General features: G+C 40.3%; 1 protein-coding gene across 1 annotated transcript in view; it reads left to right on the top strand.

Annotated features, from left to right (window-relative positions):
- Window positions 1–26,182, top strand: part of man1a2 (mannosidase, alpha, class 1A, member 2) — a 135,752-nt gene that overhangs the window by 61,744 nt on the left and 47,826 nt on the right. The window contains exons 5-6 of the mRNA XM_061053579.1: window positions 10,211–10,329; window positions 24,910–24,990. Of these exons, the coding sequence (XP_060909562.1) occupies window positions 10,211–10,329; window positions 24,910–24,990 (200 nt within the window). The remainder of the gene's footprint in view (window positions 1–10,210; window positions 10,330–24,909; window positions 24,991–26,182) is intronic.

Below are 26,182 nucleotides of genomic sequence, written 5' to 3'. Positions count from 1 at the left end.
TGGTATTATGTCAGACATATTGTATATAATGTAGGCCTACTAAGTGTGGCATTCAAGTTCAGAACTCAGTACGGGTATGCATTTGATGCTTTAACTCTCCACTATACATAGATTTAACACAAGGAAGGAAACGTCACAGTTTACAGGGAAGATTTTCAACTCCTTTGTTCAGAAGAGAGAATGACATGAAATTACTTTAATCCTTTTAAAAGTGAATGCAGACGATTGGCACCAGACCAGGAGACGGCCACTTGGGCTGGGATTTAGTCGAGGAGCTCATGTAGCGCAGAAGGCCCAGTCTGACCAGTTACCCTCTGAGGCAGAAAACAGAACACAGCAGATGTTTCAGCCTGCTGCCAAAGAAGTTGGTAACCAGTTGTTCACTGCCGGCCAGACTGGGCTGAATTGGCCCCGGGTTTGTTTTGTTTATCGCCGCTGGGCTCATTACAAAATGGGCTGAAAGGCCACGGTGGACCCGGAGCAGCAGAGGAGGAGGAGACTGAGCTGAAGCCTGCCACACCATGTTTACAAAACTGTGTAGCAGGCTGTGACAGACAGTTAAGTGCTTTTTAATCCGACAAGAACTAACAAGGGCGGGGGCTAAATACAAAGAACTAACATGGAAATCTTCCTTTTTTGAGATAAAACTTATTTCCATGAATATTTATAATGCTGATTAATTGAGAGCTGAGTTGCTTTTTATAGGAGCCAAACTGACAGATCAAATCAGTTTCTAAAGTTTTCTTACAGATAACATAGACAGAAGATTATGTAGAATCAGTGACAATATTACATAGTTTGTCCAGCAGACTGTACCAGCTGTGAAATACCCAATCAACGTTATCAAACCAAACAACACAAGAACCAAACAACAAAAGAACCCATACAAAAAAAAAAAAAACATCACAAGAACATCATGAGAACCCAGGAAACACAAGAACCCAAAGTACCTAATCAACATAATCAAACCAAACATCACAAGATGTTCAACAATAAAAGAACCCATGCAACATATTACCCAATCAACATAATCAAACCGACCATCAAAAGAACATCATACGAACCCAGGAAACACAAGAACCCAACAACATGAAATGAGACCAGGAGTACCAGATGATGCAATCAACTAAAAGAGATATAAAGGAGATAAAAGCAAATATAAAAACAAATAACAATAATACAAAGGCAAAAGAAACCCATGGTCCAAGTTATTCTTTCTACTATAACTTATTCTTTTCGTCCCTGTAAAACCGTGGACTGTCTGTGGAGAAGTATGTATTCTTAATAAAACAAGACACTGAAGAAAGTAGTCCTCTCTCTCTGTAGTGTCTCATAAGCTTACAGTTCAGTGAATGTCTGCAGAAATAAGAGGCACAAATGTGAAATGTGAAGAGGCCAGAGCAAAGGGTTGTGTAGAGGGCAGCAGCTGCTCAACCATAAAGACTGAGTGAGATGGAGAAGGAGGTTACTAGCAAGATTTGGAGTGTATGTATACACAAGAGATAACATTAGATTATTAACATAAGAGGGAGTCTTTTAAACGCTACAGTAATCAAATTATGTCGATTAGGGGTTCATTAAATAATACTCGGTTACAAAAAAAATGTAATCGATAATCGTTTTGTAGTCCACATGTAAGTGTTTCTTGTTGCATTGTGGGTTCTAGGATAGGCCTAATTCAAAACAGAAAAAAGGAGCATGAGTGCAAAAAGAAAATAGATGACAAACAAAGCGCTTATAAAGGCTCTGTGCTGAAACGCGTCCGTTATTGATCCGTACGCTGCTACCCTAACAAAAATATCCCTTTAATTAACCCCCCTATGAATTCACAATGAACAAAAAGTCCCAAACAAACGAAATATGCAATATGATCTACGAAAATTCAGTTCAAATTGTCTTTTTAGTCCACAGAAAAAGAAGGACTTTCACTTCAGTGATTAACGCTTTACTCCTCTAAACCAACAACGTTTGATCATCCAGGACAGAGCAGCATAACTAGATGTTTTCCTATATTTTGGAATTTTAGATGATTATTCTTTTAATAACTACAAAATGGAACAACCTTATAAGGAGAAATAGCTCATAGCGGACGGACGAGCGAGATTGAGCGAGTGGTGTCATTACGCACAGAGGAGAAAGATGAAACAGACAGACACTTACATTGTTCACCTGTTCTATTGTAACTTCACTTACCAGAGTAAAGTGTGTTCTACACTGCAGACTGGAGTCTTTGTTAACAGAATGTTGCTGTCAAAACAGCTTCAACGTGCGATGAGTGTGCATTGATGTCTGCACGTCCACTCGCCACACTCACTACTCTAATTATAATAAAGTGTTAAAACGGTCATAAGATATGTCTGTGTGAAGTTTTATTTGAGGTTTATTGTCTGTTGAAGTAAGAAATATCATATTTGAATGTTAATACAAAGACCTCTTAGTAGCTGTCATGCTCTGTGTTGTTCTCCGATGTGCGGACTCGCGCTCCGCATCTCACATCGGAGAACAATTAATTAATTTATTGCTGTGTCTGATTAAAATGGCTTGGGGGGGGGGAAATCGTGCTTGGGTACAGCACGGTACAGATGGCCAGTGTGACCGCGCCCTTACTAACAATTATTAAAATCCCGAAGATTCAAATTAATCAATAGATACAGTCGGCATCGCGTCATAGTTGGGGGCGGGGCCTCCCGTGCAGGAAAAGAATCACAGAAAAAAAAGAACTACAAAACGATTACTCGAGTATTCGCTTTAACAATGGGAAGAGTAATCGATTAGAGAACATTTTGCATTTCTGCACCCCTAATGTCGATACCTGTTTACCATGGCAACAAAACAAACAAAAAAAAGAAGTCATAGGCATCCAATATTGGGTAATTTCTTGTTTTCAAATCTGCATGTATAATCTCCTGCAAACTGTCCGCCAACGTTTCAGAACCAAAATGTGTTCAATATGTTTGTGCAATTTAGTCAACGATCACTCTCTTTTGCTAACAGCAGCTTTCGGTTGTAAATACTTTTGGATACTATCGTTCATCCTAAAAACAGAGGCTGTATTGTTTGTTTCATAACACATTGGATCGAAAAGTACCAGGTGTTGACGATTTTGACACCATTTGACAGACACACACCTGATATCTCCATCATCTACCATCCTCCCAGAGCTGACAGTTCACTCATGAAAGAGAGAGCAGACTGAAAAATTACGTCACGTTTTCCTGCCTCGTGTGAATTCAAAGCGGAGAGCTCTGAAACCTGTCGTCTAATGAAACTGGCACAGAGACTGAGACAGGGAGCCCAAGAGTTTGAATGAGACGGAGATGGTGAAGAATAGAGGTAGAGGAGGCAGGGTACCATTGTGAAAGATGAAGAAAGGATGGTGGAGAATGATAGAGTTCAGTTCAGGTAGGAAGACGGTTCATGAGGCGGACATGTATCTATGTTAAGAAGAGAGTCAAAATGAGAAAAGGTGTTGTACTTTTCACCTCAGTGTGTCTGTATCGGAGGCTGTATTGATAATTCCCTAAATTTAAACCTCATTCTGACTAATTTGTCTCAGATAAGCAGCACCTGGCAACCCTTAAACCCTCTTCTGAGTGCCAAATCAGCTACATTTGATGCACTTGGCATTGTATGAAAGGATGAAGGGAGGAACAGACAGTGTTATGTGGACTAGAATTTGGTTGAACAATACAAACCAAGATACAAAAACTTTGGAAAGTAAAAGATAGAACTGATTCAGAAAAAAAAACAGGACGGGGAGGTGTTTTGGCGGGGCAAAACATGCTCAACAAAACTAATTTTGTGACAGAGAAATGCACCTACTGAAGGGTAAAAGGAGTAGTCGTGCATCAGCGTTTGAATGTGGCGTTTAAAGATGTAAAGATTAAGAAAAAAAACACAGTAAGACATTGATGAATGAGAACAAACAGATGGTTAGGTTGCTGGAGGAGGAGGGGAAGCAGAAAAGATGGAGGGTGTGATAGAGCAGAAAGATGGAGAAGTGAAGACTGTTTCAGGGTGATCACAAGGTTACATTCAAACATGAAAGGAGGCTGAACTTTTCAAGGTTTGAAAAACATTCCCAAAGTAACAGTCAGAGAAATAGAAGTAAGCTGCAAGTTTAACTTCTCTCTTTAGCTTTGAAGTTTTTAGTTGAAATCACACATTGGGGAGGGTGATAAGAAGGGATAAATGAGGTGAACAGGTGCCAGAGGAAAAGTTTTGTAATTGATAAAAAAGGAGAATATTAAAAGTAGGTCGAAGCACAAACACAAATTGATTAAATTGCAATTCCTTCTTCATCCCTGGAGCCAAAGTCCTCTTCAGAGGTGGTAGAAATCACCTTGGTACAGTAATCCCTGTAGTTTTTGTTTTTCCTGTAGTTCTGGTCTGTCTGTGCTCTCTATGGTTTTGTTGTCCCATTGCGTTTGACTGGTGCTCTAAAAACACTTTATCTTTGGGGGGGGCCCAAAGAGCTTCCAGTCTGGGCTAACTTTGTCGCAGTTTTCTATGCATTTTTAAACATTGTATTGAACATCAATATGGATAGTGTTGAAAAGAACAAAAGCCTTAAAAAAACAACAACATTCGGTACCAAAACGTTGCTGATGTATTTGTGCATTCTAGACAGTGTGCTGGAGTTTACTTATATTTTTTGGTAATTAAAAATGAATAATTTTCCAATATTGGGTGCCTAGGATTTCTATTTTGGTTGCCGTGGTATCAAAACAGGTTTAGATATCATTTGATTTTTACTAGAATCGTTTAAAGTTTTAAATTCTTGCATTGTTACATCCCTGATCTGGGTGCAAACTGAGCTAACTAGCTTACAGTGACCAACTCCTTTTTATCACCAGTATTTGTTATTTCTTTTGTTTCTTTTATATTATTGTGTTTTGTTAATGACATTAGCTCCAGCTCCATGACACTAAGTTTTAAAGTTGTGTGTACAGAAATCACTTCGCCCAGAAGCCCAGAAACATTTAGAAGCTCATTAAGTTTGTCCTCAATTTTGCTTCAATTTTAAAACTTTGAGCTCAAAATGAGCTAATTTGGAAACGTTGTGCCTTATCAACACTGAAGGAAAGTGACTCAAATGTTGATGAGATATCATTTAAATGCTAAATTACTCTGAGCAGAGAACTAGACTGGCCTGAACCACATCAACAGTTTGAAGTAGAACACCAAGACAATTTAACCTAACAGTTTATTATACCGACAGAACAGACGCATCCTTCAGCACAGCAAACAGAAATACTAGTTCGAAGGCACACTGAAAAATAAATGTGTTAATTACATGGTCACATTGTATTCATAGCAGGAAGAGTTAAAGCTCATTGTGGTGTTATCAGTTTTGTGAACACAGAGGAATCATCACATTCAATAATTCCACAAGAACCTTGACATCAAATGAGCGTCCTTTGCCCACAGAGCTCTGACAGGCCTCTATCTCGACCTCAGTGGTGTCACATTGCTCTGAATGCCTACAGCGTACCTGTAGGTGATGAAAGTGACAGAAGGGAGGGTGATGGGGGTTGTGTGGTGCAGCAGAGGGGCTCCTCTCCACCAACAGTCAGGCCAATCTGTCAAGATCCGGCAGACGGCCAGGGCGTCTCGCTATCAGGCTCTCTGCCTGAGTGCAGTGTATTTTTAGAGTGATTTAGAGGTTCTTGTCTATAATGATAATAACGCTGCAGCTCCTGCATGAATACAGACGCTCTCCTTTTGAATGCACTCACAGATAAGGAGGGACAGCGGGGAGGCTCAGGAATTCCAACAGCGCTCAATGTAGCTGATATGAAAAGAGGAAGGATTTAAAGAGCAGTGCCACTTACTTTAAACAAAGAAGAAGTAGGTGCATGGAACTGAACGGAGTACAGATATTCAGTAGATTTGGATCAGATATCTGATGAGATCTTGGACACATGGCTGCATTGTTTTATATATTTATGAAGAGATTCCCTCAAATGTGCTGTAGATTTTTGAGGTTTGGCGTTGGTTTGCGTTTGGCAATGGTGGTTTTGTTGTCAGAAAGTAATTATTTTAATATAGGGAAATATAGGAATGTTCTGGGTCTTCTATAATCAATCAATCAATCAATTTTTATTTGTATAGCGTCAACTCATAAGTGTTATCTCGAGACACTTTACAAGAAGCAGGTAAAATACCTTACTCTTTGTCTGTTAACATTACAAAAGAGCAGGTAAAAAGACCTTACTCATTATGTTACAAAAAGCAGGTAAAAAGACCTTACTTATTGCTATGTTACAAAGATCCGGCCTATCCATCATGAGCACTTTAGCAAAGCAGCAAAAGTTACAGTGGTAAGAAAAAACTGCCTTATTAAAAGGCAGAACTCTTCGGCCGGATCCCCGGCTCATGACGAAACAGTCTTCACAGGCCTAGACTGCGCCGGGCTTGGAAAGGGATAGGGGGAGAGATGGGATAAGATGCAGGAAGAGGGATAGAGAGCAAGGGGGTGGGGGGAGGTAGACCGTCCATCAGCAATCCGGTGGGGAGGGGAGGGGGTGTGTGTGTGTGGGGGGGGGGTTGTTCTGGCAGGCCACCAACCCACGATCCGGTGGGTTGGCGGTTAGCATGTTGTTAGAAGCTGACTGTTTCTGGGTGCTATTATACGAACATTTAACATACTGTAACTACCAGAATCGACCTTAAAATTGCTGTTTCTTTAAATAAAGACAGTAAACCAGATTTTTAAAACAATCAGCAGTGACATTACAAGGTAGTCTCCCAAGTTATTAAGCTCATTATAACACAACTCTTAGTTTATCATGCTTATGATTTTTGGGGCCGATACAGATATTAGGAAGAGAAAGCCTATATCTTTGTTCGATCTATGTTTGATCTTTAGAGATAGATAGATTAAGATAAACACATTTATTGCGTTGATCCCTCAAATGCAGTTATCAAACACTTATGGAAAAGATTTACAGTATAAGGAAGACAAGACGGTCTCTCAACTAGAAAGTAACTGAGCATGGACGTGCATCGCCGCTTGACAGTCTGGGGCGTGATAATGCTTGTTTTCCACAGAGAGCCCTCTGCTGGTGAAAGAGAACTGATAGTTTAATACAATGAAACTCAAGAGAAATGTTATCTGACTGGTCAATAAATCGAGTAATATCGGCACATATCTGCCATAAAGTGTCTGATACCGACAGTCAACGGATATGCTAATATCGGCCGATATTATCCGCTGGCCGATTCATCAGTCAGGCTCTACTTCCTATGGGCTGAGATGACTTTATCTGAAGGATAGCATTGACCCTGATGTGGACAGGAAAATAAACCCTGCAGTTATAAATGACCAAGGACAGAAGAAAAACCACACAGTGATTTCTTCAAAGCAGCTTGATGAAATGATTCATATTCAGTTTATCCACAGCTAAAGGACAGTAAAAACAATGTGGATTTAATAAACAGCCCAGGCTTAAGGACAAGAACAGATATGTTAAATGCACAGTTTCCTGTTTGTAAAGCCCCTGCCCATGGGGGATGCAACACCAAAAGCACAACATTAATGGCTTTGCATTATTAGGTGATAACGGTCCCAAAGCTGGAGTCAGAGAGTTGCTGACTTCAGCAGTAGTTATATTTCAATGATAAGCAGTTTGAAGAGTGACATTACAACAGTGAGTAAACCAACTACTCTTGATGAGTTTCAACTTTAGGGGCAATAAGCAACATTTTATGTCCATTGTGCGTGACATTTCCATAAATGACTTTATTTTTAGGGGTTTATGTGGTTGTTTATAATTAATAATGAGACAGCAGTCACTGTTCTAAGCTACTGTTTGATACAAGGGCTTTAAAAATGGTCTGTAATCTAATTTGGGGATACTTTTCTTCCCTCTTTAAAAGATGTGACCAGAATCAGAACCCCTTGTTTTGGCCGTAATGGACATATCCAGTGGATTTGAATAAAGCATCAACCAGACTCTGGTAGATTTCAAGCAAAAGATATGATGTTTAACTATTGAGAAGATGGTGAATTCATACATTTATCTGTCAGTGGCTGCTGGTAGATGTTCACAGTTTAAATGTTAATTTCCCACCCTGATATCCAAACCATGACTCTCAAGTAATGTTGAATTCTTGATAAGACAAATTATCTTTTTATGGGGATATGAGATCTTCAATATTTTACCTCTGCACCAATTGGCTTGATTTTTTTATCTAGCAAGAAATTGTCCTGGTTGTGTGAGTTTCAGACCCGCATAATTTAGAGGATGTAGACTGGTTGGAGACATAGCTATGCTGAGTCGTTTCAGAATGTATTTTCGCAAATGTGCCGTTAATAAGTTCAGTCGTCAGTCATCATGTCTATGAACATTCATATTACTTCAGAGATGGCGTCATATTGGTGTCCCAGTCTGTGAATTCACATTGCGCTTTGGCATTGCGGAAGCACGACACGGCGGGAGCTCCACATACAAACACAGTCAGACATGCACACACACACACCAGTGCCCTCCCCCACTGGCTCAGCTGATACCGTCTTGCCTCTGTAATATCTTTGTAGGCGGTACAGAGGGGTATCACTACGTCCCCCCATTACGCAAGATTCGAGATTTAAGGTGAAACGTCACCAGAGCATAATATATCGCACCTTGAAATGTCAGTCTGAATAAGGCTTTGGAGTTGATGAAGGTCATACATTATGTAATGTCTACTCTGTTCATTCCGCAGCTTTATGCTGCTTCACCTTCACACCGGTGCATAAGGATTAACAACCAAAAGTTTGTGTTTTTTAAAGGGCAACTTGGCAGCATCGTTCCTCCTAAACTTCAGCTTAAGTTAAAACCAAATTGGTTTTGAGAAGTGGAGAGAGCACTCTGAGATTTTTAAAAGTCTTGGCTGTACTCATCAATAGTGCAATAGTGCAATGATGCGTTATGTTGAATATCATTCATATGATAATACTCTTGTATAGTTAATAGTTTCACTTATTTAATAGGAAGGTCGATACTCCTGTGTATATTTGCTCCCCAGGGATGTGTGAGGATGGAGACATTGATTGGGCTTGTTTAGAAAAACAAATATGAAGATAAGAAAGAAGCTTTGGCGTAACATGAAGGATGAATACAATGAGAGGTCGATTTTTCGGGCTCCTTCCTGTGGAAGGAATCAATCATATCGCTGTGATTGGTTGGCGGCTGGGGCTCAGTTGGTAGAGTCAATCGTCTCTCATTTGGAAGGTTGGGGGTTCGATCCCCAGCTTCTGCAACCAAGTGTCTGATGTGTCCTTGGGCATGACACTTCACCCTGAGTTGCTCCTGCTACTAAGGCAGCGACGTATGAGGGTGTATGATTGGGATTAGTTACATCTGATGGTCACTTTTCACAGCAGCCTCTGCCATCAGTGTGTGAATGTGTAGGTGTGACCTGCAGTGTAAAAGCGCTTTGAGTAGTCAGAAGACTAAAAAAAAACTATACAAGCTCAAGTCCATTTACCATTTACCGTGACTTCCTCCAAAACCGCGAGTTGTACTTGACATATTTCCCTTTTCATATTTTATTCTTTCCTCTGGTTCTCACCACAAACTCACCACACTGGTCTCTTCATTCCCCAGCACTCAATGACAGCCAACAGGGGGGATACTGAGAGTGTTGGATGGGTTGTGTGGAGGATAGAAGGATTGATTTCCTGGTCTGTGAAACCTGATGAGGCATCAGAGCCTTTCTTTCTCTTTTCTGTGCAGCCAGAGAGGAGGAAAGTTGTTAATGAGATCATGGACATGGAGAAGAGACTGAAAGAACTATTTCATGTCACAGTCCCCAACACTGGTCAGAGGAATACTTGCAGGGATAGTTTGCTTAAAATGTTTACTGTGAGCCCTGACGTAAATGTTTCATTGACTTCTCACAACAACAAAGTAATGGGAACATTTTGTTCTATACTGTATGGAGTCTGCATGTTACCCCTGTTTGTCTCTCAAGGACAGTCAGCTAATTCCAAGTGTCTAATATTGTTTATTAAAATTCATTCAATAATATCAAAATTTTCTGAGCAAACAAATGTCTTACTTTCTCCTTCGCATATTAGGTCCATTGTGTTTTGTGATTAGTTTTCCTCACAAAATTCCCCGAGGTGATTTAAAAAAAAAAAAAAAAAATGAAGCAAATGACTTTGAGCGTGACTGGAGCAATTCAATTTGCTTATTTGTTTTTATCATGTGTCTCTGTGCAGGCAATTCCCAACTAGGAGCGAGCATCGTGGACGCCTTAGACACCCTCTACATCATGGGTCTGCACGATGAGTTCAAGGACGGCCAGGAGTGGATCGAACAGAATCTGGACTTTGGTGTGGTATGTATCTACTTTTGTTCAGTTCAAATTAAAACTGTTTTAAGATTGTATTCTTACTGTCCAATACTGTTACTGGAGTGTAAACATTTTACCCTAATAACAGCATTGACTGAAAAAAAATGGTATCTAAAAATGTACCATACTGTATATATAAACCGAATGTCCAATTTACAGCTCAAGTTACTCAGGTAGATAGATAGATACTTTATTGATCCGGAGGGAAATTCAAAGCATCCAGTAGCAGGTTACAAAGATGTACATGACATGAAAAGCATTTACAGTGAAGTAATGTGACCAAACTCAAGTTATAAAATTCTCTTTCCAACCATCGGACTGGAGTTTACCCATCTCTCAGGTGAAACGTAAATTTGTGGGAGAATCACCAAAGTCCACATGTAAACAGTATCTGTGGTTCTTTTTTCTTCATTAGCTGTGCTGCTGCTGTTTATCCTCCACTTTCAAAAACTGAAGACCAGCCAAGCCTTACCTCGCTTACTTCAAAAATATGCAACGTTCGAATGCTTTATACTGCACATTCGGTTCCTTTCTTTGTGTTTAATTTTGATTTACCTATTTAAATGGGTTTGTCGTGGAGAAGCAGTCAAGGCAAGAGACCCACAGGTTAAAAGTTCAGAAAACAAGCTTCTTTATGTGAGAAATGGTTCTGAACAAAAGCAAAAAGAGTAAATCAGTCAAAGTGTATGAGTAGAGGACTTGTTAGAAGAGATCAAAAATAATATAACTCTACTGTAAAAAATAGTGCTAACTGAACAAGATATGAACTAAACTGAAAGGCCTAGCAAAAAGACAACTGAGCGGAATACAAAACCAAAACTACATTTGAAGCTTTTATCCAAAGGCAACTGGACTTGTTCGAACCCCCTGCCCTCCATGCTGTCTCACTTGGTGTGTTCCTCTTCCAGAAAGCCAAGCTCCACCTTCATCTTTTGTTCAAACCAGGAAGTCCAGCACATCATAACTCAAAAGAAAAGATAAATCAATTAATATAACTTCATCAAGTCAACAAACAATGACAAAATAAATTGTTATGCTTTGTCTTCGCTTGACTGCAAATTAAAACGTGATTACTGTCGTGAGGGTTGCGTCCTACAAACTTCAGTTGTGTGGCTGTCCATCACAGGGTAAAGTTGTTGTGAGTCTCATTAAAACAATGAGTGTGAGGCATCCCAACCCGTCTTTCGTTATACAGTCAGATGGGTTACATTTGATTAACGATATATATATCTTGAAGGTAGATATTCAGAGCTTTAGTGTGTTCCTCCACTCATGGATTGTTTGCACTTGTAATCATCATCCCTCCTCTTTCTCTCTGCCCATTTTTATCTTTTTTCACTTCCAATCTCCTCTCCCACTCTTTCCTTAACAACCTCTTCTTTTTCATTGCCCGTGTCCGTCGGAACTGCAGCTCTCCTCATTTATTTCTCTGTTTCAGTCGTCCTCGCCCATTACCGGCTTCCTTCTGCTCCTTTCCACCTGTCAATCACCTACATCCACACTCCATTCTCTTGTTTCGCTTTTTTTCTCTGTTCCCTGAACACTCCTACAACCTTGTTCTCCTCCCCGCCTTACATTTTGTTATATAAAAATACATTTCCCTTATTAAACCACACTGTCACCCTTTCCTCCATTTTCTCTCGTAGTCTCTATTTCATAACAAATCCTATTTTTTTATCAGTTCCTCTTTTCATCATCTGCCACTTCATTCACTTCTTTTACTTATCTTATACTTTGTCCAACCTCTGAGTTAAATTTTGCTTCATTACCTCCCTTATTTGCGTTATATACTCAACCCCTTCCTCATTTCATCCAGTTTATTTCCTGTCACTGTCAGCCCTGTCATAGTTCTCCATTCCTTTTGCCTATTTTCTCCGTTGTTCATTTTTTCTTTCTAACTTTTGACTTGTTTACCTACCCTTATGAACATCTTACTAAGCTTATTTTCATTTATAAACCCTTCTTTTATATCCGTCTTTTATCCAGTTACTATCCATGATATCCCTCTGTCTTTTGTTCTGCATTATCTCTTGTCTTTCCCTCTTATCTGTCCCCTGTTTTTCCAATATGGCCAAGCTGTCATCCCATATTTTGTCACATTTCTCCCCTTGAAATCATTATTCCATCCATGCTTTCTCCTTGCCCTCCTTCGTCTCGGTTTCCCCCTCTTTTCTTACTTTCTGTCTGCACTAGTGTTTGACGCCTGAGCTTGTTAGTCCCCCCTACTGAGGCAATCACAGGGCAGCTTGCAGGTAGGCAGAGGGGATCTTACAGTCTGACACTTGGAGGGCTAATTAACCTCAGGATCACTGTGGTTGAGCTGTGGAAGGAGGGATACATGGAGAAATCGGGGATGGAGAATAGTGGAAAGGGCAAAAAGTCCTAGATTGAATAGAGGATGAGATAGAAATTGGGTCTGGAGAGATGGAGGGTAGAAAACAGAGGAGTCAGTAAGAAAAATCTGGGGTAGAGAGAGTGGAAGAGGGAGGACAGACAGAAATAAGTCTGGTGAGGATCGATCACAGATTTAAGAGGCACAGGCTTGGATGGATAGATGGAGGGAGAAAGATCAGCAGTGAACACAGTTTGAAGGTGTTTACGGTCTGTGGAGATTTCTTAAAGAAAGAGGAAAGAAATAGAGAGAAAGAAAAAACAATTCAGCATAGTGTGAGGAGAAAGAGCAGGATAGGGGTCAATTGAACCTTTAGCCCCAGTAGTATCAGAGGTGTTACAGGGCGAGACGGTTATAGCTGAGCCAGTTGGCGAGCACAGCGCTGTCTGTACATGTATGACTCTGTGTATGTGGAGCTCTCGCTTTGCTGTGCTTCTGCAACGCTGAAACGCATTGGGAATTCACGGACTGGGACACCAATATTACTCTGTTGTACACTTTTTTTCTCTGCTCTCACCAACAAGCTTTTAAAGAGAGACATGTCCAAGCAAGCTGTGCATCATAGTAATATTTTCCAAATATACAGGGTGATATTTATACCAACAATTCATAAATTTGCAAGTGAACTCAACTCTGTATTGAAAATGATCCTGTATGTTTTGGCCTTAACTAGGGCTCCACAATCAATCACATACATTTAACAAAAGTCTCAATTAATTGAATTGAATTTATCCTTTATTAGTCCCGCGAGGGGAAATTCAGTTTTTACACTCTGTTTAATGAACATGCTACACAAACATAGGCCGAAATACACACACATGCACAAACAGGATCCTATGGACATGCATTAATGGAGGGGTCTCAGAGTGAGGGGGCTGCCCACAGCGAGCGCTCCAGAGCAGTTTTGGGGTTCGGTGCCTTGCTCAAGGGCACCTCGGCAGTGCTCAGTAAGTGGACTGGCACCTCTCCAGCTACCAGACCAATTTCCGGACTTGGTCCGTGCCGGGACTTGAACCCTCCGATTCCCAACCCAAGTCCCTACAGACTGAGCTACTGCCGCCCCAAAAGGTTGTTGCACTGGGTGGGAATTGAACCCGGGCCTCCCGCGAGAATTCTACCACTGAACCACCAATACAGAGCATTGATCACGACACATGATAAATTATTAAAACATGCGATGCTTTCTCGCTCAGCATGTTAACACTTTACCTGTTATATGAACACCTGAATTTCACACCATTTTAATGCAGTTAGATGAAGCCTAATTGAGCAGTCAGCTACCTTCAGATTACTCTGTGCCAATAGATATCGTAGGTATTTGATATCGCTGAACTCTGTATTACACTACATGCTTTTTATTAAAAGTAGTATAATTAGTATTAAAAAAATTATCAGATACAGGTTTCATTTGAATGAAGCAGTTTTGAGATTATTTGGTACTTGGCTATTTTAGTATATTCATCATAGTAACTAAGTACCCCCTGTCTGTGTACATCAGTTACATGATTCAACCACAAGGGGGCTTTCGCAGATCTGTAGTTAAAATCTTTTTCATTACTGGTAGGGTGCAAATCGCTCTGAATCTAAAAATAATTGTCCCATTTGTGTGACTTCTGATATGACCGAGTCATGAATCTGAGCAAAGGTAGGTAGGATCTTCCTAACAAACTATGTCAACTAGGGGTGCAGAAATGCAAAATGTTCTCTAATCGATTACTCTTCCCATTGTTAAAGCGAGTACTCGAGTAATCGTTTTGTAGTTCTTTTTCTGTGATTCTTTTCCCCCACGGGAGGCCCCGCCCCAAACTATGACGCGATGCCGACTGTATCTATTGATTAATTTGAATCTTCGGGATTTTAATAATTGTTAGTAAGATGCCTTTGTATTAACATTCAAATATGATATTTCTTACTTCAACAGACAATAAACCTCAAATAAAAATTCACACAGACGTGTTATGACCGTTTTAACACTTTATTATAATTAGAGTAGTGAGTGTGGCGAGCGGACGTGCAGACATCAATGCGCACTCATAGCACGTTGAAGCTGTTTTGACAGCAACATTCTGTTAACAAAGACTCCAGTCTGCAGTGTAGAGCACACTTTACTCTGGTAAGTGAAGTTACAATAGAACAGGTGAACAATGTAAGTGTCTGTCTGTTTCATCTTTCTCCTCTGTGCGTAATGACACACTCGCTCAATCTCGCTCGTCCGTCCGCTATGAGCTATTTCTCCTTATAAGGTTGTTCCATTTTGTAGTTATTAAAAGAAGAATCATCTAAAATTCCAAAATATAGGAAAACATCTAGTTATGCTGCTCTGTCCTGGATGATCAAACGTCATTGGTTTAGAGGAGTAAAGCGTTAATCACTGAAGTGAAAGTCCTTCTTTTTCTGTGGACTAAAAAGACAATTTGAACTGAACTTTCGTAGATCATATTGCATATTTCGTTTGTTTGGGACTTTTTGTTCATTGTGAATTCATAGGGGGGTTAATTAAAGGGATATTTTTGTTAGGGTAGCAGCGTACGGATCAATAACGGACGCGTTTCAGCACAGAACCTTTATCAGCGCTTTGTTTGTCATCTATTTTCTTTTTGCGCTCATGCTCCTTTTTTCTGTTTTGAATTAGGCCTATCCTAGAACCCACAATGCAACAAGAAACATTTACATGTGGACTACAAAACGATTATCGATTACATTTTTTTTGTAACCGATTATTATTTAATGAACGGGTACCCGAGTACTTGTTTGCACCCCTAATGTCAACCATTAATTTAAAGACATACTTTAATTTCTTGCTCTTCAGATTTTGTCAGTCAAAGTGAAACTGTAGGATATTGGTTTTTCTCCTTCATCGTCTGAAACTTGACAAGGATATGCACACAGATAAAGTGAATGACACATTAATGAAGAAAACATCAAACCTTCATGAGATTTTAAAGGAATGCAGAAAGAAGTAGCCAAGTAAACATTATTGGAAACATTCTACATTTTGTTGGTGTAAAACCTGGCAAATGCAGCTAAAAATAAAAATGGCAGCAACTGGATTCTTTAAATAAAAGTGTTGAAGTGAAAATTTTGCAAAAACATGATTTTTTTTCCAGCACAGTGATATTGAAAATACCTTCAGGAGCAGCCACTGTAATAAAACCTGCCTCAGCAACAAACAGCTGAGAGTCACGCCTTGTGAAAAAGGTTGAGTATTATAAAATGCGTTACAAATCTAATAACAAGGACAGGGATATGAGACAATGATGAAACTGCAGATGTGTTTGAGTAGAGTAATACGTATGAGATGCAGGAGAGACGAGGAGGGACACTTCGGTTCCACAGGAGGAGGGAGATGGAGAGGAGAGGAGAGATTAGAGGGAGGAGAGGATGAGACATGATGCTCCTGTTAACGAGTCAGGAGGAGGGAGGTGTGGCATTCTGTTTTCATTAACAGCTTGGTTTGATGCTCTTATACCTGCATGCATTAGGCAAATTATTCAGGCACTAGCTTGCAGCTAATGTAACATTCATGAAAGGTTAAACTAGCAAAGACGGACCGGACTCCTAGCAGGATGGTCATGGCTTTGCTCTGACTTCTGCTCAAGCCTTTAACAAAACAGGTAATTCCCCAGCTCACAGCGAGCAATACTTTCCTGGACTGCCGTGGCCTGGCAGCGTAATTGGCTGCAAAAGTGTTATTAAGCTTGGCCTTTGCGAAAATCAAAGATTTGTTGAGCCCAGAGGCTTTCAGCACCTCCACCCATTGCTGTAGGGCAGGAAGAAATACAAAGTTTGGATTTCCATTTTACAGAATAATGACATCACTCTTAATCAAGTATATTTTCTCACCTGTGTGAGCATGTTTAAGTTACTTCACCGTACATTAAGCTTCACTGCTGCTCCCTGTTTGACCTGAAAGGTTGACTTAATGCTTTTTAGTTAATCCGTTGATATTTGAAGACTGACTTTGGATTATGTTTAAATCTTGTCTTTAAAATATTAATGCTGCAAGATTTTAAATTGTCCCACTCCCGTCCATGGATATATCGTAGTAAAGGCTAAATTGCTGAGATCTGTGGACACTTAAATATAGCTCCAACAAAAAGACTGAAGGGACAAAAGAGTTATCATTTAACATAGTTATCAGATACTGTTTGTTTTGACCAATCCATCAGATAATTATCATCTAGATTGGTTCATAGGTTTTTATAGTAAAGCCCCATCTCAAAGCAACATTTTGTGATAGCAAACTGAAAGTTATGCAGGACCAGGTTGACCCAGAGTTTCAGTCCTGTAACTGTGCTAGATAAGAGATGAAGGGGAGCATTGTAGATTTCATGTTAATTTGTATAGGGACAAGTATGGAGCAAGTGGCAACCGTTGCCACACACTACAGCATGTATAGCCTAATTTGCAATGCAAACTATGTCCATGTTTTATACAGTCCCTGATGACCATAAATAACATGGATATAGTCACAGTGAGGTGACCAATCCATTTCTGAAGAGGCGTTTTGAAGTGGTCGCCATATTGGAAATGCTATCTCAACCCAACATTTGATCACTATAGTAACAGTCAAACTGCAATAGATGGGGCGGGCCTTAAAGCCTACTGGCAAACACCTACAATGCGTCCACCTGTCATGCCAATAAGTATTAATACCAAAATTCTTTAGCCTTGATAAAATCTAGACAGTAGTAGCCATAAGAAATTAGCCATTGATACTAAATTCATTTTGTGAACGGGGCTGTAAACATGTTTATTTCTACTGTACAAAATGGGCATTTTGAAATGAGCTAGAATGGAGACTCATCTGCTTTTGCAGCCAGACTCTGGTGGTCACCATAGGAACAGCAGGTTTATGCACTTCCTCATTTACTCAATTTTTCAACTCTGGAGGTTGCTGCTTGCCTGGTAATGACTGGCCTCTCGGACCACCTAGCCCCAATTCAAAGCAACTTGACAAAGCATTCCTTTAATGTGAAACTTTGATGGAATTTTGATCTGTTTCAGCTGAAATCTCAACTTCTTTCAAGCTGCATGTGTGTTCACTGCAGATTTATTTGTGAATGCTCACAGTGTTGTGATAAAAACTTGCTTCAGTGTGATAATTAACATTGACTTTTTTGTGAACACAGGGCCAATTACACTGTGGTTAATGTCAAAACCACTTTGAATTGGAGAGTTTGGGTCAATATTTACTCACTCCACTTTGTTCTCCAAGAGCCTCAATGTTTTTCCAGCCAAGTGAAACCAAGAAATACAAGTTGCGAGGAACTGAAATTAGGCTCAAGTAAATTTGGAGTCCTCTCCCAGTGGAAGCTGAAATATTTACTCTACACGAGAAAGCCTTCCCTGACATTTCAGCTTCAGTAGTGTTGCAAGTTCCACTAACTTTTTGTGTGAGTTAAAGTGGCAGGTCTTGATATATTTTAATTTAGCTTGATCATAGATAAATGAATCATAGAGCATGTTAGTATCCATCTGTGGGTCAAATAGTCTTAAATAGTTTCCCATGCTTTAACAAATTAATGCACTTTTTGCGTGCGTCTCTCACAATCTCCCTCCACCAGCCTTCACTTCGGCTGCCCACCACCACATCTCCACTTCTAATGAATAATTAAACAGCTGCCATGTCAGGTTGAGCCAGGCAGTGAGTCACTGTTGGAGTCTCCAGTGTCCTGCTGGGGCCCCCGCACTGCAGCCGGCCCTCACATGATGGATGTGACGGTGTGAGGGCTGCAGCCCTCCTCTGCAAGGCTCAAAGATCCGCCAAATTAATGGACTCTGTTAGCAGACGCATTAATAACCCGGGTTAAATTGAGGATTTGATCAGAGCAGATAGGACGGAGATGGAGAGATATATTAATCCCAGCCATCAAAGAGTACTGTGCTTGACCAGGTTTAATTATAACGATGCCAGAGCTCCTTTTTGAACGTTTTCATAGCGGCTGACTTGGAGAAAACACCAGCCAAATGTTTGATGTTGTGATGTTATTCTGGACATAAAAAGCAGAGTTTTCTTTAAAAAATACAGCCTCATAAGTTCACATTCTGCTGCTTATTTCCCCCTATTTTTGCTGAACTTTTTCTGATCCTACACGCTGAAATCATGTCATGTTTGACAAAATCATACGCCCACTCTGCTGTCTCTCCCCCGTTCCCCCTTTAGCCCTCAAGGTGGGAGACATTTGACAGTGACTTCCCCGGCTCTGTGTGTTCCTCTCTCTTGTCACAAGTCATTGGAGAATTTAATATTTTAGCAGAGTTGCCTGGATGACATATTTTTCGGTTGTTTCTCTTTCAAACTTTAAAGACCATCATCACAGTTTTTTAATGCTTCAATGCATTTAGCCACACAGTTCAGTCGGCTAAAAAAACACACCAAATATATGTATGGGAGCTTTTCATTTATTTGTTGCATTACACTTTTCAATCTCAACTTTGTGTATGTACCGTATCAAAGAGAAATGACTCACACTTGAAAGATAAATGCTGAAGTTTTTTTTGTTGTGTTGGCCTCCAATGTACTGTTATTTGTCCCTATAAATGTGATGCAAAACACACAGAAGACTCAATTAATGTGGAATCATGGGGAAAACAACACAAACACATTACACCCAGAAGTTGAACATGATGCAACTGTGCTGATAGGTTTTAATATCTCATTACTAAATGAAGTACAGTCTAGAAAGTGTAAAAAGTTGCAGATAGAAAGCCAGGACTTTTACATAAGTTGCAACAACTTGGGTATGTGTCTCTTAAGTAAAAACAGCAAGTAAGTAAACATTTAAAGGTGACATATTATGTACAATACACTTCACCATGTTTCTCTAACACTAATATGAGTCCCTAGTCTGTCTACAAATGAGAAAAGTCCATCATCTCCGTCTTTTGCCTGCTCCACTTTTCAGAAAATGTGTGCTCAAACAGGCCGTTGGGAGATTTTCCCTTCATGACATCACAAAGGGCGGTAACCCCTCCCCCAGGTGGGTGACACTCCCACAGCTAGGTGTTTGTTCTGCTCCTCTGAGTCTGCCTTCTCACCGTAAACAATAGGGCATGGAGACTGAAACCCTGAGACACCCAAGCCCTTCGAGAGAGTGGCGTGGTCAGACACAGCTCATTTACATTTAAAGGTACGGACACAGAAACAGCCTGTTCTGAGCAGGGCTGAAATAGAGGGGTTTATAGGCATGATTAAATACAGGATCACATTTAAGCACAGTACAAAAATAGAACAAAACATCAACAAAATATATATTTTTTTTATCTTACAAAAAGTCTACTAGAATCGAGACTGACTGTGCTACACAATCGTAGAATAAGGATCATCAACAGCACTCTTTCTGTCAAGGAACTTACATGTCATAGAACATAAAATCTGTTTTAATCAACTTTACAAAACAGCACTATTTATTATATAAAAGTAATATAAGATCAAATGTAAAACACAAAATTAGCAACGGAGGATCGCTATAGCTGGGCAGTGGGCACGTATATGTATGATTAAAGCACAGAAGATACAAATATAAGAAAATGAACAAAAAGCATGCTCGAGTAAATTAAGAGAAACAATAATTATGTGCATTCTTGACACTTCACAGGTTGTCAGCTCAAATTCCAGACTCTGCAAGGTGTTAAAATAAAGGCCAACTATGAATATTAGCCCAGAGTAATCATGACATTTTCATAGAGTTGTTATTGCCGTGGACGATTAGGGCTGTAACTAACAATAATAGTCTTTGACGATGCTCTGTGTCCCTTATTTTCTAAATCGTTTAGCTTTTAAAATGTCATAGAAAAGTACAAAACGCTCCTTCTTTCCTACAAGCCGGAGAGGATGTTTTCTAATGTCACATGAACCATTCAAAACCCCAAATATTTTCAAGAGACGTTAGGGTAAGGTAAAGGGGGAAATATTAACATGAAGCTGCGTCCAACCACTCTGGCAAATGTAAAGATCAGTATTGATCAAATTTCTTGCAGTTGACTGACTGATTCCAAACGTTATGTACCTATAGCTCACATTTGTAACATAGCAATAAGTAAGGTCTTTTTACCTGCTCTTTTGTAATGTTAAAAGACAAAGAGTAAGGTATTTTACCTGATTTTTGTAAAGTGTCTCGAGATAACACTTGTTATGGGTTGACGCTATACAAATAAAAATTGATTGATTGATTGGTTTTAAAGGAAGAATGTGCAACTTTTTGATCCAGTAGAGGTCACCCTTGAGCACCAGCATGAAACCAAAACAAACTGCTGTTTGGTGACACCTCTCCTCCAGCGACACACCTCCAACACCTCTCCACTCGAGTTCGCACAAAGGAGTTCTCAATTAGAACGCACCATAATTAAGAACCATTAAGTGCAAGAGGCGGACAAAATTGCCCTTTGCTCGAGCTGCATCACCTGTGTCCTGCATTGTTGTGTTAGCGGGCTAATGTTAGCAAACTTTGGTTAGCTCATAGCTTCATATTGCACACAGAATGACCGTGATCTAAAGACACTTTAGTAACACCCAAATAAGCAGTGAGTAGGTTCTTCTTTTCTCTAGACCAACACAAAAACAGCTTTATACACAAGGCCGTCCTGTCCATGTAAACACGGCTCTAACAACAACACAGCCAGCGGGACTCGAGCTTCTCACTCATTGTAGACTGTCATGACTCAGAGAGACATTTACAGACGATAGACTTGATTTCTGCTTTATTTATGTGTAAAATGTTGCAAATTCTTCCTTTAACCAAAATACAGTATGTTGAGCTTAAGGATCCACTGACCGTTCAGCAACATTATGATCCTGTAGTTCGGGAGGCAAGAGTCACATTTCACTGTATTATAACCATTTTTTGTTGGACTCCAGGAAGAGACAATTTAACAACAAGGCGTACAACAGACATGAAACTGCACAAAAAGAGAGGACTTCTGAGATGGGTAGACAGATTGCTGTTTATTCTGCTGCCTGCTGGATATTAATAGAGAAAGTAGAAAGGGTTGTAGAGTGGATGCTATCCACAGGGGAGAAAGAATACAGTATGTCATCTCCAGCTCTTTTATAAAAGATGAGAGAAGGAAAATGACTCTGCTGTCTTTTTTTTTTATAGTTTCAGACAAAAGCAGTTGATTTAAATCAGAACTTCTATTCCTGTCGTGCTCTCAAGCATCATTACCCAACCTGTGTGATTCCTCGCTGGCCTGACTGTGTTCATTGCAGGCTTTTTTTTTTCTTTCTTTTTTATAACAGGGCTGGTTTATAGCCCTTCTGCTCGTCGGGGTCTGGCCTCCTAAACTACGGTTGTAAATGGCTAACAAGTAAGGCTGACTGACAGAGAGATGGGAGTTAGATGGATGGCCGCTGCTGAACATAGCTGGCCTTGAGGTTTATGAAAGCTTCTGAACTCTTCATCACTCAGTTTTCTCGGTGATGTAGCCATGACCAGAGGCCGAGGATGTTTAGCTGTGTGCTGGCTGATGTACTGTGGCTCTTTCATTCTTCTAATTAATTATACAGAGAAAAAGTCCTCGACATCAGTTTACATCTCTACTTAAGGGCCTTAACATTTTTCTATAATCTATTAATTAAACTTATTCAGTATGAGTATATCCCCTACAAAATTTGCTATTGAAAATCTTTACTGGGTCCATTACTCAGAAAATTGCTATTTTTATACGTATGTTCGGGTTTGAAAGTAAACTCTCTACAGGATAAATTAAGGACACATACCCTGGTCATATTTGTATTATTTGAAACCTGCAAACTCAAACAGCTGAACGGTTTACTACAGGCGGAGGAATACGTATGTGTTGCATCGCAAGTAATACGCTGCAAAGTTTTCTAAAAAGTTTTCTGGGCTTAAAGTTATTTTTTTCTTAAAATAAGCGAAACTAAAATTTTGAACTGTCCCCATCTGCAGCAATGTGGAGCCTTACTGCTGATACTCAGAGGCCGAGCTGACCAGCAACTCATCAGCATTTTAAGGGCGGCAGTAGCTCAGTCTGAAGGGACTCGGGTTAGGAACCGTAGTGTCCCAGATTCAAGTCACAGTGTGGACCAAAGTATGAATGTTGGTCTGGTTGCTGGAGAGGTACCAGGTCTGCCGCTGAACAGCTCTGGAGCGCTCCCTGTGTAGCAGCCCCACTCTGACATCTCTAAATTAATGCATGTCCGCAGTATAAACCACAATTTCCCTTTGGGGATTAAAAAAGTATGTAAAATAAAAAATAAAACCACACACAAAAAAACAAACTATCCCTTTAAAATATTTCTATATTCATATCTTGGTGATGATTCTTGTAGCTGATTACGTCAACTCAGGCCTGGCTCGTAATTACAAACAAACCATGTAGTATAAAAAGACCCTGAGCTGTCCTGAAGTGTTGCATAAACAAAGCGCTCTATTCACTCCATGCATCCTTAACGCTCCATGCCTAGAGATGATGCTGCGATCCCCACGGGTAGAAATTGTAGTCCTGGTCTCTGTTCTTCTACACAACAAAGGCTTCCCAGCAGCTCTATATGATTGTTAAAGACACTGACCTCTACCTCGCTGTTGTAGTAGTAGTAACCATATTTAAAATTCAGACACTGTTTCTGTTCTTCTTCACCTCTTGTTCTCTTTAATTTTCCCTCTTGAGAGCATTCACTTTTAAATCAAGGTTACTGCAACTGACCTTTAGCAAGATGTGCAAGTTCTCAAGTCTTGAATGTTTTCATTTCTGCAGTGAAAATATCAGTGCAAGGTTGCAAAGTAATTTGCAAGTAGCCCTCAGCATTTGAACATTGTCGTATTCTCACTCCCTCACTGTTGCCACGGCATCAAGGGAGTTGTCAATCAAAGAGCAGTGAAATATTGTCACATGAATTCCCTAACTGTGATGGTCATGTGCATTTTTGTTTTTTTCTGTCTGCAGAAAATGAATGTACAAGTGCTCACAGAGACTGTTTGTTTATTGGAAAGCTGCTAAACAAGCAGTAGAGTGGAAAAAGAAGAGGATTGTTTAAAGATTCAACCCTAATGAAGTGGTTCTTTACAAACAAGGAGACATTGAGTGAACACCAGAGTCACCTCTCCCCATCCCTCAAGCACCTTGAGCTACAGAATGATATCCAGCGATGACAGCTGTGGGCTTAGTTAGTTAGTTAGTTAGTCAAAGTAATCTGCACAAATCCCGGTCCAGAGTTTATCCACACGTAGTCGACTTAGGATGGTTTCACATTAGGGGAACCGGGGTCCCAAAGGCCAGTTAATTTGATCAGTGTGGACACAGACGTACTGTACTCAGGTACCCTGCCCGAGTCTGCTTGAAGAGGTGGTCTTAGGCTAGATTCATGTGTACTTGAGTAGGGTCTGCGGGAGATTTGAACACATCCGTGCTCAAACAAGGACGTGGACCATTATGTGACGTAATTCTGAACCGCTCCTGTCACGTCATAAACCGTCATATCTGCGCAGCACAGTTGTTTCATCCTCTGAGCTGCACTGTACATGTGGAAGTAAGAAGAGGGTCATTGTTGGAGTCGTATAAATAAAAAATTAGGAGGATTGACTCAGTCGGTGAATGGTTGCCATGGTTGTTACTTCTTCATTCTGCTTTTTGGTGGATTTGCAAACCAACTATGCTCATACTGCCACCTGCTTTGTAATGTGAACTCAGACCAGCAATTACAGCCCCCTTAGTCAACAACGTTAATATTTTAAGGTTTTTAGCATTCTTGCCTGTGTTAAGAAGCTGTCATGGTTTAAGGCAGCACTGCTTCACTCCACTATAAAAACAAACACCCTGTTGCTTTCCTGAAGAGCAGACTAGTCGATGTTTTAATGATGGGGTACACTGTGTGGGAGTCTGAGTTGTTAAAAAATGTATGTATCTTCATTCTCCACCCGTGGATTTTTAGAATATTTTGGGCGGCTTTGCTAACCCGTTGATACAAACACTGTGGGAGAAGAGATGAAGCAAAACCACGATCTGTGCTGGTGGTACACAAATCCCCCAGAGGAGCGTATGAGAGATAGTCCTGACTCAAAGAGGAAAAGAAAAGACAGTTTAGGGAAAGAGACCCTTAAATTGATTGACAGTGGCGCAGATTAATGTTTGGATTTGAATGGTACAAAACCAAAAGAGCATTCACATTGATAAATTAGCCAGTCTAATGTGTTGGTCTTTTGTTTTCCCAGAATGCCGAGGTGTCTGTGTTTGAGGTCAACATTCGTTTCATAGGAGGACTGCTGGCCGCCTACTACCTCTCTGGACAGGAAGTAAGTACTCACCTGTATGTGTGTGTGTGTGTGCGTTGCTGAAGGTGTCAGGTATCTTTCTCTTTAATCTGAGTCGTGCATCAGTCATGCTACTTAGTAAAATGATATTATAGCCTCAAAGAAAGTGTTCACTCCCTCTTAAAATGTATGTTACATTAAAAAAAAGTCAGTTTAACTTTACCTGCCATGGCTCTACGTTTTGATACTGAACCGGGACTTTGTTAAAATCACTCCAAATAACAACACGAGCTGAAGTGAATGTTAATGTCACTCTTTTCCTTAACTCCCCCCCTCCCACCCAAATCAAACTCAGTCATTCATCAGATCTTGCACAAGTGATTATAGAAGGAGGGGGTTGGTTTGGGAAGGAGGGAGACGGAGCACGGAGGTGATGGAGGGAGAGGAGAGGGTGGAGGAACGGCTGTGACGGGACAGTGACGACGAGTGGAGGGTGTGTGAAGGTGGTGCTCACAGATAAAGAGATGGGAGTGGAGAATGAGGATGATGAATGGCCGAGGGGGTTGAAAGAGCAAGCGAGACTCATTCTTCACTCCCAGTGGACGCGTCCTTGAGCAAGGCACTTAACCCCTCATCTGCTCCTGTCAACAAAACAGCAGGATAAATTATTGTTTCTGGGCAGCTTCATTGGGAAAATGTGTTTTTTTTATCTGCTTGAATATGATACAGCGTCCCTCCTGGCACTGATGGAAAAGAAAAACAATGACAAGAAGAGAGAGTGCGGGGGGGGGGGGGGGGGGGGGGGACACATGAGCTGCAAAGGAAGGGTGAGGTACGAGCTGTGAATAAGAGAAGGGAGAGTGTGGCAGGTGGAGACTAGAGTCAAGAAGCAGAGCTGAATAAAGACATTAGTACTAGAGAATACTGAGACAACATGAAACAGGGAAGTAGATGAGACAGACAACATAAAAGGGAAATTAACACTGAAGAGAGAAGTCAACAACGGTTTCAAAAGAGCAGGCTGTGATACATTGACAGAGTTTCAAAGATGAATTGATTTATGGGTGAAACAAAGGCAGCCAAAAAAATAAATAAATGCAAGAGAGCTGAAACACAAGCATGAGGATAAAGACACATTATTGCAAAGACAAAAAGCAGCTTTATACGTTTACTAAGTTGTGTGAAATGATCTAACTGATCAGGAAAAGGATCCAAAGGCCACCTCATGAAGTTC

This window comes from Labrus mixtus, chromosome 13 (genome assembly GCF_963584025.1).
Source record: "Labrus mixtus chromosome 13, fLabMix1.1, whole genome shotgun sequence".
In the NCBI taxonomy this organism is placed as follows: domain Eukaryota; kingdom Metazoa; phylum Chordata; class Actinopteri; order Labriformes; family Labridae; genus Labrus; species Labrus mixtus.
Note: the sequence above shows the minus strand (reverse complement) of the source record. Positions and strands in the feature narration are given on the sequence as shown.